Here is a 17799-nt window from a genome sequence, read left to right as displayed (position 1 = left end):
TTGAAATGCCTTATGGGAACCTTTGTTTCCCAAGATCTGTGCTGCTGGTATTTGATTAAGTTGAGAAACTCAAAACTGCTTTTCTGTTGTAGACTTGCACAAAGCCTCATTTCTATGCCCTGTCAGAAGAAATTAGGAGGCTAGTCATTGAAACAAAATAGAACAGAAGGGTTCTTTATACTCTGTGCTTTCTCTTGTCATTATGCAACATTTGTTCAAAGTAGGCTAGTTCTGCTATTGGTCCTAGTAAAAAATACATTACCCAACAGTATCTAGAGGCCATTTCTGCACTGAAACTAGTTCAGGAATTCTTCGTTTAGACAATGTGTGGATTGATACATAAACTAATTGCTAAGCTTTGATGGAAGAAGACATAAAAAGATGGTTTTTTTAAAAAATGTGTTCGTCAGGAAGACCGTCAGGGGAAAATGTCAATCAGCATTTTTTTGTAAGAATATTTTGCTGTTTATAATAGAAGGTTGACTTTATTAAATTACGATGGGCAAGTACAAGTGAAGTGGTATGTAATAAGGCCCTCTGATATTGTTGGAGAATCTGTACATAGCAGATAGCGGTTGTGGTGTTCTCATGAAGGCCTGAGAAATAGGACATGGGGAGGGGAGAGAAGCAGTCTACATAGGAGGGAAGGAGGCAATCTGATGTAACCTTTTAAAATGGAAATAGTAGGTTAAAATGCATTTTTGTTAGGAATTTTTACATGGAAAATTTGTTTCTAATAATTCCTCTCCCTGCCTCCAAAAATATTGTGTTTTGATCATTTTTTAATCTCATGAAACTTTTCGTGCAACAAAATTCAAAGAATTTAAACAGCTGAAGCTGTCTTACATTGTAACATACAGATGTTTCTAGCAGTCATCCAGGTTTCACTTTCTTTCCTTTTTTGTGGCCCAAAAAGACTTCAGCAAAGTGAAAATGCTTTTCAAACCAGAGAGGTTCTCACTCAGGATGGTTGAGGCTGCAGACAAGGTTAATTGGACCTTTCATAGATGTGTGCAAAAGCCGCTTATAACTCTCATTTTAATTGAAATATGTATTTTTTTGTTTTTATTATTTGCATTATGTTTTATTTTAGATGTGTATGTTTTAATTATTGTGTTATTAACCTTTGTTCTTTTTAAACTGGTCTGTGACTCTATAATAAACAATTGATTGAAGTGGCTTGTAAATTCATAGGAGCACTGAGGATTCCCACCACTTTAAATTAGAAATAGAAAACTGGCACCTTGAGAGCTTAATTTACTTATTTTTATGACCTCCATCTTAGTTTCAAAACTTGAAGACTCTCCTCTTATTTTGCAGTTTAGCAATTCATTCCATTTGTGAGGCAAAACAAGCAAATTTCACAGTGGCTGAGGTGCTTTGGGGGGAAAGGAAAAAAAGAACACCCCACTTTCTTGCAACAAAATGAAATGTTAGAATCCTGAGTTGGCAGCATGTTCCATACCTCTTCAGACTGCAGGTGAAGGATGCCAGTTTTTATCAGTCTTCCACGTCTTTAAAAAGTTTGCTAGTTTAAATCAAAACATTATCAACTGACTTGTTGGGTACAGGCTCTGTGAGCAACCATCCCTTATCTGCTAGCTTTTCTGAGAACTCACACTCACCCCATTTACTTTACGCTGATGTTATACAATCCATTCTGTTACTCCCATTCAGATGGATGTAGACATGAGGCCTCAGAGTGAGGGGCTAAGGTGCCTAATAAAGTTACACTACTCAGATCTCTTGATTGGTACAGTGAAGAGGAAAGGTTCTGAAGATCTCTGACTTTACCCAGAGTATCACTCCCACTTGAGTTGGGCCATAGGCAATGTGGTTGACTCTTGAGCAGGGGTAGGCAACCTAAGGCGCGTCGGCCAGATGCGGCCAAATCGTCTTCTCAGTCCGGCCCATGGACGGTCCAGGAATCAGCGTGTTTTTACATGAGAAGAATGTGTCCTTTTATTTAAAATGCATCTCTGGGTTATTTGTGGGGCATAGGAATTTGTTCATTCCCCCCCCCCCCAAAAAAAAATATAGTCCAGCCCACTACATGGTCTGAGGGACAGTGGACCAGCCCATGGTTGAAAAAGGTTGCTGACCCCTGCTGTTGAGCCTTTCTTCATTACATAAGCCCTTTTTAGATTGGCTTCCAACCACCACCTAGAGTAAAATCCTTTCCACTTTCAATACTTACTGTTAAATCCACGTAAGCTAGTTTGAGTGATGAGGGTCAACACTGGGTTTGTGCAATCCCCATGTGGGCGAGGATTTGCTGAGAGCATTTGGGGTACCTGTTAAAATTCCTTCACTGAGAAGCACTTATGGTTAGATAGATTAGCTGCCAACATCCTTATAATTTGCAATTCTGCTGTGCTTATCTTTCTTTCAATTCACCAGTGGTTTCTATAAAGCTGTAATAGATTTGGACCCACTTCTGTGCTGTCCTACTGGAATACTAGTGAGTGCCAAGTGACTATAGCTCCCTTCAGCAATTACTGGGAGGGGAAATGTTCTGCTGGCATTCTCAATGCAGATGCATCACAGAGGCTTTCCCAGTAATTGTGTGATCCCCCTTTCAAGTGATTTGCATATGAAGGGGGCTCATGGAATCTCTAAATTAAGAAGGAAGTGACAAAACAAAGCCGGGACTCTGGAACCTTTCATAGAGAGGGAGATCAGGCTTGGAAGTGCCTGTGTGTGGCCATCTCTTAAACAAGGCAGAATTTGTGATCTTTATGTTGCACTCTGAGGAAAACCTGCAAGGTAAAGACAATCAGAACAAGGTATTTGCTGTCTTACTCCTGCTCATTTGAGTTATCAGACCACCAAAAGTCTCATTTCCTCACAGTATCGCAATAGGCACACTTCTGAAAGGAGAAATATTGGTGTGAACCAGTGTAGAGATGATAAAGCAGGCTAGCTGAAGTGCAGCCCTGGAAATTGCTGAAGGCTGTCTCTGGGTGTAGTCTCAGGGCCCAGTTTAAGCTGATGTTCTGGTGTATATGATCAGGAGTTTGCATATATGAACTTGTCCCTAGAACTCATATGAAGAAACTTCAGGCCCATGAAATGCATCTCATTTCTTTGATGAAGGACTTAAAAAGTACAGGACCCTAACTGTGCAGTCTTCTTAATTGTGTGAGAAGCCTCCAGAAGAGGAGGCTCTCTCCTTCAGACAGTCACTGTCACCTTCCTGGAGGGCTCTAAACTGTTGGAGGGGGTGGGGTTTGGCCGCACAGCCTTGCTTCTCCTTTGTGTTTACATGTGAGGAGATTTGAATACCAGAATAGAGCTTGTGGTTTTCTCCTTTTTAACTACAAGTCTTTCTGTCTGTAGAGAACTTTCCCTTCAAGCTCTGGTTGAAGTTTCGCCAATCTGAGTGTCTTTGAAGAAGTGCCCTGGATGATGTTTTCATGAGCAATTTTCTTAACATTTGGGAAGTGTCTGAAAAAAGCCGCCTCTTTGCAGCTGCGCTTACCAGCCAATTTATTGGGGCAATAAAAAGCACTGGTAATCCAAATTACAGATATGTAGGAATCATAAGTCTGCTCCACGAAAACCTTGAGATGTTACGAATTTGTGTTTGGTTGTTTTATTTCCATTTACTGTTCTTTTAACTAAGCCTTCATTGGCGGAGACTTAGAAATACGAGAGGGAAGATGTTGAATTTTCAGAATTCAAGCAGTGGTGACTGCTGTTACTGCAAAAACTGCTTGCTTGTAGCAATTGTATATTTATGAATCTCCACTACCATTTTTATCACTCTTTCCCAGGAGAAAAGGCCCGAGTTTGAGGTGGGGGACACTAGGAATAAAATGCATAAGGGACTAAGAACATCCTGAAAGAACACAGAGTTTTCTAAAGGCCATGCTAGTGTGTGTGGTTGTATATGTGAAAGTGGCATGGGTGTATGAGGGTGAATGGAGGTGAGGTTGAGTAGCTTTGGGCCTGCTCACCGCTGTCATGTGGCCCCTCAAAAATTACCCATGAAGCTATGATCGCCACTCGTATTTAGGCCTGGGTGATGTATTGATATATCACCCAGGACTGGTATGAGGGGCAGACCGCAATGGTGATTTCATTCAGCGGTATATTGCTAGTGAAACTGCCACTGCTCCTGAGTCCCCCCAGTGCAGTGAGGGGAAAACAAACTGCAGCTGGGGACAGAGGGACTCAGAGCCACTGCATTTTCACCAGCGATATACTGCTGAGTGAAACCGCCATTGCTGTCTGCCCCTCATGCAGAGGGAGAATCAAGCTGCGTCGGCCAGGTGCCAATACAGCTTTTTCCTCTCTCCTTTTCTTTAAAGTGCTTGGCTCGTCTCAGCCAAGCAGTTTTATGGAGCCCCCAACCCTCCACCAGCTCGCATGAACCAGCGTCAGGGTGGGGGCTCCGTTCAATTGTAACCGCTCTTGGCTGAGGAAGCTTCAATCCTTCTCCCGCTTGCATCCGAGCAGGATCTGAATCCGGGCTCCCTCAGCAGAGGGGAGGGCTTCGTGCTCCCCAGCTGAGAAGCCCCAATCCTCCTGACAGCATGCAAGCAGGAGAAGGATTTGGGCTCCCTCAGCTGGGGAGCAGGAGGCTCAGCGGGTAGAGTCTTGCGGGGGGGGGGTCTTTGTGCTCCCTGGCTGAGAGGACGGTGCCAGCGAAGGCGAAGGGAGCCCTGACTCCGGAACCTGTTAGGTTCCGTCACGGTGCTACCTCCATCTTTGGGCATGCGAGGGAGAGCAAGCGGCCTCTTTGTCACAAGAAAAGGAGGCCGCTTGTCCACCCTCATACCTTGCTGGTGAAAGGAGCCTTGCAAACAGAGCCTGTCAGGCTCCGTCACAGAGCTGCCTCCATCTTGGGGAGTGGAGGGCTAGTTCAGCTAGAGGGTGGGAGCCTTTGCACCCCTCACCTGCAAGGCACTGGGGTGAAAACACCTCAGCTCCTGTGCGATGAGAGCTGAAGCAGTCTCACCCAGGGCCTCACAGGCTGGGGCCAATGCCGCTCTTTTCAACGTCGCAGGATATCGCCAAACTGTTTGGCTGGTGATATACCGCGATGTTGAAAACCTAGTATCGCCCAGCCCTATTCATATTCAACATGTTATGGCTGTGATGTGGTGACTCATGAGAACAATATATCTGTTGTGACGCTGTCATTCCACTTCTGTTAAACAGTGTTGCTTACCACACTGATCCCTTTTGTTGCTTGGATAGCTTCTGTGTCTGCCAAGGATATTTGTGGGTGGCATTGTTGTAATACATAGTGAAGAACCCATCATACAGCCATTTTAAGCTAGATGAGGGGTGGACTTTCAGCACTAAATAAGGGATATATGTTAAATGTCTGCCACTTGACATTCTGTGCTTAAGTCAAGATGGAAGATGAGGAAGCACTGTCTTCATTTGCTTTAATAGAGTGAAATAAGATGGTTGTGCCTACAGAGATGGCAGGACAGTATGATCTCAGTATGCATCAGGTGATGGGAGACTGTGTGGGCCAAAAATGTTAAGTTAATAAAGAAAAGATTGTTTTTTAAAATGACCTTGATAAAATACTTTGGTCACGTAATAAGACAAGAAGGTAGTACAGGCAGAAAATTAAGCCTGTTCCAAACTCACAAGATAGACATGATGGAGTAGAATGTTCAGTTGCTTTCTGTAGGAGATGCTGTTGTCCTAAGAACCTCAAAGCTGGCTGGCTGGCTGGAAGAGACCTTTATTCATTGAACTGCCACTTTTCAATACATGCGAAGAGATCCTTCTATATAGTCATATGTAGCTCAGGGATGGAGAACCTACTTCCTAATTAGGTCCTAATTTCACCCATGAGGCCATTTTCCCCAAACCATGCCCACCTGTGTGACATCAAGTGTGGGGCAGGTGGCAACTCGTCTGCCAAGGACCGGTTGGGAGCATTAAATTGCTTCTGGCTGTTCCTCAGCATGGGTGTCATTGCAATGTTAGGGGATTGACAGGTAGGAGGTCCTGTTCCCCATCCCTGGTGTAGCTGCATCAAATGACCCATGTAAGATGCAGGAATAACCTTGCTTGCCAGCACAAGGCAAAGAATATATACTGTAGGTGACATAGGTAAGGTTTACTTCCAGTCGTGTTGACCTCTGATTTTGCCAGTTATGGTCATCTTGACTCAGGTTCTATTTTAATTCATTAATTTAGAATTATTTGTGTTGGAGGAAATGAGCCTCAGGGTCATATCCCATTTCCTCCTCCTCATGCATGTGGCTTCTACCTGCCTCTCATCTGTTGTGTTTAATACTGGTGCCAGCATAACCATGGTTAGGAATTCAGGATAGCAGGGGAATTTTCATGCAAGATGGAGGGAGTCTGTGTGCTCACAGCCTTCTCTCACCTAGGTTTAAGATCTTCTGGAATATGCACTCTTGTTTCCTTAGTATTATTACACAGCTTTTAAAACTGGCAGCTAAACCTTCTCATGATGGGCCTTACTATTTGTGAACAGGATTTTTTAAAAGTGCTGCCATGACATCATGAGTTTCAGAAATATTACATCATACAGACTTCTGATTCATGCTAGTTTAAATGGTGAATGCTAGAACCAAGCAGTGCATCAGTGGTCTACAGGGATTTGTTAACAGAGTAGTAATCTTTCAAGCACTTTACTGTCTGCTGTAGGAAAATGCAGCCCCTATGCTGCTCTTAAGAGATTGCACCTCGGAGAGAATTTTATTTTTTTCGAAATCACAACAGCTGCTTCAACATCTGGGAGATGAGTTGTATCTGGAATATACAAAAAATGATCCTGCTGCTGTGGAATAATTGACTTGCTTGACTAGCTACCCAAGCTAGATTTTAGAGTTGTGGAGTGTATGGCAAACACACACACATAGGCACACATTGAAAACAACAACTACTTCTTCTGTGGGGAGTTTAACCCTGCCTTAGTTATAATATATTGAATGATTTACCCTGTGAATCTGTGCCATAAATTTTCTATTTCCATGCTACACAAGAAGTTTGGATTAGAATTAGAATCTGCTCTCCATCCCATAAATGTTCATTCAGTGGGTGGTGGGAGAAGGTTACTCCAACAGCATACAGCAGGTAGACCTGTGATTTACAGGGAAATGGAATATATTCCCTTCATCTGTTTTGTTCAATCTGCAACATGGAGCCTGTCTTTGTTTTGTTTTTCTACATCAGTCAATGGTAAAAGGTGACATGGGGGGAGGGAAATTTAATTCTAATAGCCAAAGTCAGCTATATGTATACAGAGTGGAAAATACATTTAAGCACATAACGCTGGTTCTTTATGAGATCTTGGGTAACCCCCTCCTCCCCAAGGCGTGCAAATAAAAATGGCAGAATGCGTATATTTTACTGCATCTTAAAGTAGGTGTGTCTGTGTGATTGATGATACATTGTTGTGTATGGAAAATGAGTAATAGGAGAAGGAACTGTAATAAAGCATATGCTGAAAAATTAAAATTGGGCATTTCCCATTTCAGAAATTAAGTACATGGAAGGTATGTGGAGTCCAAGCAATTTAGGGCTTCACAGATTAATAGCAGCCACTTGAATTGTGCTTGGAACACTACAAAGAAGCAAATTCAGGCTCCATAATTCACTTCTGTCAACAGCTGGCATGCTGTATTTTTCACTAGCTGTATCTTCCAAACATTCTTCAAATTTTTGGTAAGAAAATCTTTTTAAAAAATTATTGTTCCCGGTAATCTTCCTTCTAACAAAACCTGTTCATTTTGTGCACAAAATCAGGGGAAACATTTTTCCCCTGAAGTATTCTGTATAGATTTCTAGTCCTTTAAAACCATTCCTTGACCACTGAAACAGATGGACAGTATGTAATCTCTATCATCAAAGTGCACCTTCGATCCAGTGCCAATACCACAGTAGGTGAGGGCATACTACTCTTTATTGAGTGGTGATTAATTGTGATGAGCTTGTAACCAACCACTTGATAAGCCACTCCTACAGCCCAGTTCTTTGGGATTTGATATGGTGGTCCGCTGTTATTGTTGTTGTTTATTGAATTTATATACCGCCCTATACCTGGAGGTCTCAGGGCGGTTCACAGAATAAATATCTTGGATATGCGCATGAAGGTTTGACTCCCAGCCTGACTTCTGATGCTCATGTTGGTTCCTCCTATGTGACCCTACTGCATCCACATGGCTTCTGCCTTCTTGTTTGCTAGTCCCACTGGAGAGTTTCTTATTTTTGTAGTTATTAAACCAAGACATGGGATGAAGAAAGGAAGAGATGTATTACGCTGGTTAATAATTTTGATTGTGGAGGGAAGATGAATTGATTCTGCTGTGAATAATGTTGCTTTCCTTGGATATGTGAAACACGACTGACTGCCTTTGTGGTTTTGGAAATATATTTATTGGACTTTTATGAACGCACAAGCTGTAAACATAATGGATCATTCTTACAGAAAACTACAAGAAATCAGTATCATTAATGTATGGACATGGTCATTACAACAAGATGGTACAAGGAATTAGGTATCTAAATCTGGGGACAAAATTTATTTAGCCATAAATTAACATTTAATTGAGGAGGTATATGATTATTTTCTTTGTTGCATGTAAAATGTATGTAAATTCAATAAAATGACTGCCCCTGTGTTTAGAAACAAGAACAGTGGTACCTCGCAAGACGAATGCCTCGCAAGACGAAAGAGTTTTTCGTTTTTTGAGTTGCTTCGCAAGACGAATTTCCCTATGGGCTTGCTTCGCAAGACAAAAAACGAAAATGTCTTGCAAGTTTGTTTCCTTTTTCTTAAAACCGTTAATACCCTATGGGAAACCGTGCTTCGCAAGACGAAAAATTCGCAAGACGAAAAAACTCGCAGAACGAATTAATTTCGTCTTGCGAGGCACCACTGTACCGGAAAATCGCCCCTGCAAACATAGCTCCATAACTCCCTGCTTGCAAAATGCACTGTGGATAGGCTGGTGTGTTCTAGAATGTTAATAAGTTTTCACAAACCTCAGTAATGATGCCCCGCTCCACCTCTTTCCCCCTTTTCTTCTTAATGTAACACTAATGTCTCAACAAATGAAATTGATCTGCGGAAAATGTAACTTGAAAAAGGAGACGCTGCGCATATGCATTTATAAACCAAGGAATTTTTAATAAAAATATGTTAACGAAACAAAACTATGCCACCTCCAGCTCCAAATACACATTTATTCATTCATTTCCTGCATTCAGTGACTCCTGCATGAATTTTTATCTAATCTTCCTTTGAAAATAATCAAGAAAAAGAGGTTCCAAAATTTTAGGCAGTGTTTGCACTGAGGAACTAAGTTAGGAAATGTTTTTCAGCATTCTATTCTAAATAAATATGCATCCCTGTAAATAATAATAATAATAATAATAATAATGTTTCTCTTATTTCAATTAACTGTGCTCTTTGCATTTTGATTAATAGGTTTACCCTGAGCTGCAAATTACCAATGTTGTTGAAGCCAATCAACCTGTAACAATCCAGAACTGGTGCAAGCGGGGATGGAAACAATGCAGAAGTCACCCTCACATTGTAGTTCCATATAGGTGCTTAGGTGAGTATTTTCAAATACTTCGTGAATATTTTCTATGAGCTTTAACTGCATATATCCTTCTCCACAAACACTCCCCTGTCCCGCTTTTCCACTGAGCAAGCTATAGTTTATGTAATAACACCAGGGATTTTCTTTTTCTTTTAAGTGTTGCATTTCGGAAAAATAATAATTAAATTGCATAGTGTGTAGACTAGTGGTATTTACTCCTAAACAAACCAGCAAGAAAATCTCTGAGACACAATGTTCTCACTACCTCCCTGTGCAGTTAATCTGGGGAAGGATTGAGGCAGAATCAAGCATTTCTAGTTAGTTTCCGTTTCAGGTAGGAACCATTTAAACTTTTGCTTAACTTTTTACATAGATATCAGTGGGCCTTAAAGGTGTTAAACTCTGGCTGGATTGCGTGTATGTCATATATGCATTTTGAGGTTTGTATATTTGCCTTAATTCCAGCTTTCCTTTTATTTTTAGTCTACAGAGGTTATAACCTAGCTGTGATTATAAAAGAAAACCCTAACCGTGTTAGTTCTCAAGTGTTCCTGGTGTGTGCCTTTTCTAAAAATCCCTTTGCATATGGACCAATTGCCTTGTGGCATTCCTGTTTTTGTAAAGGCATTCCTCAGTCACATTTCAGACTTAACTTTCAATAGTCTTTCAGGTCATTTTAGCTCTATATCCTACCTCCACAGAATGCATTAGGCTGAGGATTTATTTGTTCAGAGCATTCTGCCATTTCCCCCTCAAAGCAGCTTAAAATAAATCGTGCATATAAATAAACTGTAAGCGATAACTATACTATTCTTGACTCTAAAAAAAATCACAAGCACAAAACTTCCACTGTCTCCCTATCACCAAAATTGGTGACTGAATTTGATCACCTTTCCTTGCACTGTAACATGATTGGTGGAACTGACTAAACCAAAGTGGAATGTCATGGTGTGATATGTGTGTGGCAATAATAGTTTTGTACCTGTGTTGCAAAGTGGCAATTAAAATTGAAGAAATGGTAGAATATTATTGCAAGAGGGGCTAACCTTTCTGGCATGTGTTTATCTGAGTATATGATTGTGATTAGTGTGTGTTCAGACTGGGGACTCAGCTATACAGCTGCAAATAAAACGTTTTGAATGTGTTGTACAAATGCGACACTAGATGGCAACTGTAAGCTATGCCAAATTCAATGTATTTTTCAAAACTTTTTTTTTTTAAAGCATTATCACAGCGTTTTTTCTATGTATGTAGAATCCACCTGGATATGCCCTTTCCATAGTGGGGAATATAAAACTTACACAGTATTATCAGAAATAACAAAACATCATCGTGGGGAACTGTTTCTTACTGGCAGTGATGTCACAGGCATTGGTCAATATGGTCCTGCAGCACCCAAATGGATGCATTCCACCAACACAATCTATAGGAATGGATATGTGAGCTTGTGGGAGGATTTTATTTCCCCAGCCAGTCAATATTGTGGTTTGTATGCCGTAAGAAATCGTAACACTCATTGACACAGGAACTGTGTGACTGTGTGACTAAAGACAATTGTATGGAAATATAGTATCTCTTTCTAGGGTGAATCTCTATGCTAGGTTTGCTTTTTTCCTTTTGCTTTTTTCTTTGGTCGAAGAAACGGCAGGAGTTACAGTTTGTTTTCTGAAATTCTATGGGGAGGTTCGTGGAACTGGGCTCCATGTAGGTTCAGTGAAAAGGTTACCTCCCCAGAATGAGCAAATGCACTGAGAAGCAGCCTTTCTCATTGTCCTGGTCATCTTGAAATGATGGAGTTTACACCTTCAGCATCTTCATGTAGCTTAGGGCTCCTGTCCTCTTATCTTCTGATTGTGTCAGTACTATGTAACTTAATATATTGTGAGTGACAACTCACAATGCAGTGCGGCATTTCCAGCTTCTTTTCAGGTTTACCTTCAGAGCTGTCTGTTGAAACGAGCACACGTGTTGCTTATGCTGTGGTGCAGATGGATCTCCGTCGTCTTTCTGCAGTGACTCTGCTTACCTTCTCCCTAATAAACTGGAAGCCCATGAGCATGGCATCACACCATTCCTAAGGTTTATATCCAGGAAACTGAGAAACAGTCCCACATTGATTCTAATGTAACAAAAGCTTTAGGCTCTGACTTGGGAAAGGTGTAGCACGGTGACAAATGGGAAATTCATTGACCTCCTCAGTCATTGAACAATCTACATGGAAGTTAGCCCTAGTGATCTCCCTTGGCATTTGCTTCAAAGAGAATGTGTTTAGGGCTAAAGGTTTATATTGAGAGTGAAAAGAAACCCAGGAACTGTTAATGGTTATGTAGATTTTGAAAAGACTTTGTCAAGACATTCGTTTTGTTTTGTTTAGAAACTGTTTTAAGGAAACAGTTTGAAAATAGCACTTAAGATCTTGTTTCTCTCCCATTAAGAGGGATGCACATTTCTCTGTATGGAGTTCTAAGAAGTACTTTCATAGCCATGATGCATTAGATCAGGGGTCAGCAACCTTTTTCAGCCGTGGGTTGGTCCACCATCCCTCAGACTATGTGGTGGGCTGGACTATATTTTGAAAAAAATATATGAATGAATTCCTATGTCCCACAAATAACCCAGAGATGCATTTTAAATAAAAGCACACATTCTACTCATGTAAAAACACCAGGCAGGCCCCACAAATAACCCAGAGATGCATTTTAAATTAAAGGACACATACTACTCATGTAAAAACACACTGATTCCTGGACCATCTGTGGGCCAGATTGAGAAGGCGATTGGGCCGCATCCGGCCCATGGGCCTTAGGTTGCCTACCCCTGCATTAGATAATGTCCCAGGGCTTGGACATGGGGAAACTAGATTCCAAGCCCCATTCAGCTATGGAGTGCAATGAATTGCCTTGAACAAGTTGCAATATTTTCAGCCTAATTTGACAGGTAGGCTTGTTGTGAGATTAATTGCTGCAGTTTTATGTGCAATAAATTGTAAGACTTTTGCTTGCCATGGTCTTAGTTCACAGTATTTCATCTCTCACGTTGCTTTGTTTTTCAGCTTCTAGAAAATGTGAGATGGAAAGTAGTGGATGTAAGTTGATGCCTGGAGGAGTCAGTTGTCTTGTGGGTTATATGATTTTGAGAGTAGTAAGTTATCAGGAATAAAAATCATATGTGTGCAAATGGGGCTACTCTCTACTTATAGAATGGTTATGCCCCGCTCGCTTCATTCTTTTGTCTTGCTCATCAATCACCAATTACATCATTTACCTCCCAACTGCTTGCCTGAAAATTGAAAGGAAGATACCTTTCCCCTCTTCATCGCTATAGAGGTTCCTTTTCTAGTGTGGTTAAATGATCAGCTTCTGGTTGTGTCCAGGTTCTTGACTCAACAGCAAGTCCCTGAAATTCAGGTTGTGGCGCACAGCTAGGAAGTCTCTTTGGAAAAGGAAGACACCCCCACTTGATGCTTCCATGGAATGTCTATAGGTCATAGGCTGCTAGGTCCATGCTGTGACTGTAGCGCAGCAGTACAGAATGGTGAGATGGTGGATAACTTTTATAGAAGAAGATGAACTTTAGGAATGTAATGATATTGTTGAAAGCACAGTGCTTGCTTGACTTTATGGAGCAATTTAATGAAAGTTTAGTTAGTGGGCATGCTTGTGAGGGTTCTTAGGCACATTACCCACCATCAAAATTAGTTCTTCAGCTACATTTACATTTTAGTTCAAGAGCTGCTGAAGTTCATTCAGTCCATTTATGCAGTTAGATGCTTGGCTTTTTCACAGGGGTGAGAATTACTATTTGACTAGCAGACGTATGTCTGCTCTCATGCCAGAGAATATCCATGATCCATTTTTGTGCTGGCCTTCAGCATTGCCCTTTTGGGATTTGTTGCAGAGAAGCCCTTCAACACTTGACTGATTCCTTAGCTCTTTTCCTTAGTGAAATGGCTTATACAGTATGACAGGCATCTTGCACGGAGCAAAAGATCCAGCAATATCGATTGAGTTTATTAGATTACAGGTTTTGCTTCGAGTTAATGGGGCTAGAGTGTGGAAAGTAGAAATTCTTTAAACAAACCTGTAATCTGTGAAAACTGTACACTAATTCTGTGACTATTTTGCATTTATAAGAGATCCTGATTTATATCAGTGAAGAGAAATGCCAGTTTTGCGTTGCTTTACACCTGGAAGCAGTGGGTAGAATTCCATGTCATGTTATTACAATTGTTCTGTCAGTTCTGTCACTTCAATATCCTCTCTCTTGCCCCTGCACATTGTTATGGGGGTTCTCCTGAACCTCTCTCCCCTCCCCAAGCCAATTTGGGAGGGTGGTAGTGGGGGGTGGGGAAGTCCCATTGTGCTGGGTGGTAGGGCAACTGTTAAGTTGAATTCGACACAGTGTTAAAATAGTCTTGTCTAACAAGACTTTCCTGATATAATAGAATGGGTGGCATGCAGTAATTGTGTTCTGTTTGTGCGACAGACACTTCAACAATGGGACTTTCCCTCCCTTCTCTCCCCCAGACCCTCTGCAATGGAAAGTTGGGGAGCCCTCAAGCAGATTTGGAGGGAAGGTGGAATTACAGGCAGAAAGGAAAATCCCATTGCATCAACTAGCATAACCTTTGATCTCACTTGTAATCTTTAATATTTTCTTTCAAAGAATAGTATCTTTCTCATGAACCTGACATCACAGTCAGACCATATTGATTTACTCCAAGGTACATGGGTGTAAGCTTGGAGCCTAAATCTCTTGTAGATATTTCTCTAAATTGAATAATGAATTTAGAAACTGCACTAGTAGGATCCCAATCGTTTAGTAAGAAATAGGTACTTGTGGTATCTTGTTTTTTGTGTCCAATATTTAGCTTTAGCTGCAGCTAAAAGGTGAGAGATTATTTCTCTTTCTTCCCTTATTTATAGATAAAATCAGTTATGGTTTTAAAATATGCCATTCATACAAGCGGCAATGTTGTCAAAATTGCTAGTACTGTAAAATGTCAGGTCATTTCACATGATGAATGTATTTCACTTTCATCTGATTCAAAGACAGAACTAGCTCTACGCTAGATACTCTCTAAAGGTTACCCCATTAATCTTTTCATTCAATATCCAAGTTTCAGAATGGTTTTTGCTGCCATCTCCTTTATTACACGGGGGTATGGGTGGGGCTAGTCCTCACATGTAGTATCAGTATGAGGATGGTCATTAATGAGTAGCTTAGGAAAACACTTATTCACCTTTGAAGTTCAAATCACCTACTAAGTATTAACATGTCTGTGTTGTAATGTTTTGAAATGTTAATTTCCTAATTGGGACAAATGAAGTGTAATGCCAAATGTGGAAGCATTTCTGTAGCTTTGCTGAAGAACCTTGTAATATTTACATGTAAAGATTCCATTGATTGAAATGGAACTGCCAGCCTTCCAAGTAAATTTACCTGGGATCAAATACCTAAAAATGGGCAGCAACTTTAATATGTGCTCTGGGCATAAAAAAGCACAGGTGTAAACAAAAAATAAATAAATCCACATTGAGGATATTCCATTTAAGGGTTGTCCATGCAACTCAGATGTGGCTATTGCTAGCTTGTTTCTTGATGCAGTTATTGGCTTTTCTCCTTAGTTGGAGTCGCCTCTCTCCTTTCAAATGAGCTTTCCCTCTGAAGAGCCATACATCCGGATAGTAGCTTTCCTATCTACTGCCTGATCGATGAGACAAGATTAACTAATTGTGTCTCAGAATTTTAATGTCACTGTGGATTTAGCTTATCGTGCTCTCATAAATTGGTTCTGTCTCCACTTAGCTGTGTGATTGAGAGAGACAAGCCTTACAGAGCTCCATTTTGCTTTTAAATAAAGAATGCATTAAGTCTCGGCATGGTCAACAGAACTACATTTAAGTTATGGGATAACCTAGTATTGGTAGTGGACACAGCGCTGGTGCAATGAGATGATGGCAGTGGGGGCATGCCAGAGTGGTGGGCAGCATTAGCCAACCCATGGCAGGGGGCCTACAGGAATGACCCAGAAGGTTCATAATCACTTTTCCTCAGCTATTGACAAGATGGAGGTCCACAAGTTTCTGTCCTTTGAAGTTTTTCAGATTCTCTGACCAGATGGTCTCTTCAGACAAACTGCATCTGATATGGTCCTTTCACTGTCTGGTATGATGTAACATGCACACCAGCAGATGGCTTTGTCAAAACTCTTGCTGCAGATAGAAAGGAAGAAAGCTAAATTGGCAGCCTTCTTCTCATGTTTCCAAATGTAGCACCTATAATAGGTGTTCTTTTTGTCTCATTCATATCAGTGGGGCTTTAATATAAAAGTGCTTCTGAACTGTACACTTAGGTTCAATGGAACTTAAGATGAAACTACTTGGGCCCAGATTCTTGGTTCTATGACTGCTAATGCAAGAGCTGTTGCACTAGAGTAAGAGTAATGGGTCTCCAGGCTGAAATCCAGTGCAACAGTTGTACTAGCAGAAGCTGGCTGTGCAACAGGTTGTATCATGGCTGCAACATACCTGTTGTGCAACCAGTCACAGAAACCACGCTGGCTTCCTGTCCCTTCTCTTGTCATAGCTATCAACCATCCCTTATTTGGTGGGAAACTCCCTTATCCCAGCACCGTTTCCCACTGCTGTCCCAGATTGATGATGTCCCTTAAATTTCTTGGGTTTCATGCTCGCCCGGCTCAGGGGGGAAGCAGTGGCTCGGGGTCCTCCGCCTCAAGAGAGCGAGAGAGAGCGCGTGCATGAGCTGCCACGTCTCCGTTTCTCCCTTTTCCCCCTCAGGGGCGCGTCGTGAGGAGACGGGTAGCGGCAGGCGGGCAGGCAGCCCCTCTCTTGCGAGACTTCCGCTGTGCTGCCAGGGGAAGCCGGAGGTGGCAGCAGCAGCGGCTGAGGAGGCGGCCTGAGGGAGGAGGAAGAAGAGGGGAAGGGGAGGGACGCAGAAAGGCGGCGCTTCAGCGGCTGCCATGGCGCCGCAACTACCTCATGCCGGACTCGCAGGCAGCGTGGGCGAGAGTCTCTCTCCCTCCCTCCCTCTCTCTCGGGTGGGGAAGGGCCGATGGAACTCCTCACGCCAGGACGACGGCAGCCCCGACGTGCTGCTTAGCATACCCTCCAACCAGTGCAGCATCTTAATGTAGTGATTTCCCCCTCTGCATCCCTTTCATAACTCTAGTTTTATAAATCATTAGTCCATCCATAGTTCAAATTTTTGCTACAAGTTTTCTGTCAATCCTACCAATGTATGTAACTCTTTACAATAGCTTTTCAAATAAATTATAAGCTTTCCCCATTCTGCCTGTAAGCTTTGCCATCTCAATGTCATTCATCAGTTTTGTCTGCCACTCGTCTTTGGTTGGAATTGTAAACCCTTAGGATCATCTAGTCCAACCCCCTGCAAAACACAGTCAGTCGCAGCAAAAGCTGCTTGGCTCCATGAGTGGCGGATTTCTGTATAAGCTAAAGCCAAAATCCCTTATTTTGGCTGCTGATCCCTTTTTTTTTTTGAGGCTGTTTTCAATCTGTAAATTGACAGCTATGTCTCTTGTGCAACCGGCACACTGCTAAGGGGCTTTAACTTAGCATGACGTTGAATCCCTCCCATTACATTAAATGCATGGCTTATAGTTGCACCTTGAGAAGAACAATAGCAGCAGCCATGTGGAGCAAGGTGGTGATAATTGGGACTGTGGTAGGGCTGGAGAAAAGGCTGAACTTTCCAACCTAATGGAAATTGTCCCATCGTATCCTTGTGCGAAAAGAGAAGCTGTTGTTGGCCCCAGTTAACACCTCCTTCCATCCAATTGGAGGAGGCAATTTTTAAAAATCAGGATCATAGTGCCAAAGGCATTAACCCCGTACCACGCCCCCCCCCCAAGTTAGTGGCTCCTGTTTTTAAAAGATGCAGGTGCAAACTATGCATTTAAACACAGTGAAATTTTGGACACCATATTTTCTGTATTACTTGCTTTCCCTTTTTCAGTTTTATAGAAAGCCTGGCTGTTTGTGCTCTTGACCTTCAAAAGTCGACACATTCAGCCTCCAAGCACCAGTTCATTAATGTCGATTTGCAGGAATTTAGCTCTTCCTGGTCAGAAGTTAGGATTACGATCAAATATTTGAAACCGTCCGTTCCATTTTCATTATGACAAAAGATTTCTCAGATGGCTCTTTGTGCCTTGCTGTAGTAGCAATAGAAAAAGCTAATGTTTTATGCTTAGCAGCTCTTGTTGTTG

The 17799-nt window shown here is 41.8% G+C and overlaps 1 protein-coding gene across 4 annotated transcripts in view; it reads left to right on the top strand.

Moving 5' to 3' along the window:
- Positions 1-17799, top strand: part of APP (amyloid beta precursor protein) — a 153948-nt gene that overhangs the window by 53692 nt on the left and 82457 nt on the right. For all 4 annotated transcript variants that reach the window (XM_081003687.1, XM_081003685.1, XM_081003686.1 and 1 more), the window contains exon 3: positions 9431-9560. In XM_081003687.1, coding sequence (XP_080859813.1) covers positions 9431-9560 — 130 coding nt within the window. The remainder of the gene's footprint in view (positions 1-9430; positions 9561-17799) is intronic.

This window comes from Podarcis pityusensis (genome assembly GCF_964106645.2).
Source record: "Podarcis pityusensis genome assembly, chromosome: 4".
In the NCBI taxonomy this organism is placed as follows: domain Eukaryota; kingdom Metazoa; phylum Chordata; class Lepidosauria; order Squamata; family Lacertidae; genus Podarcis; species Podarcis pityusensis.
The sequence above is the reverse complement of the archived record's forward strand: the minus strand, read 5'-3'. Positions and strand labels throughout refer to the sequence as shown.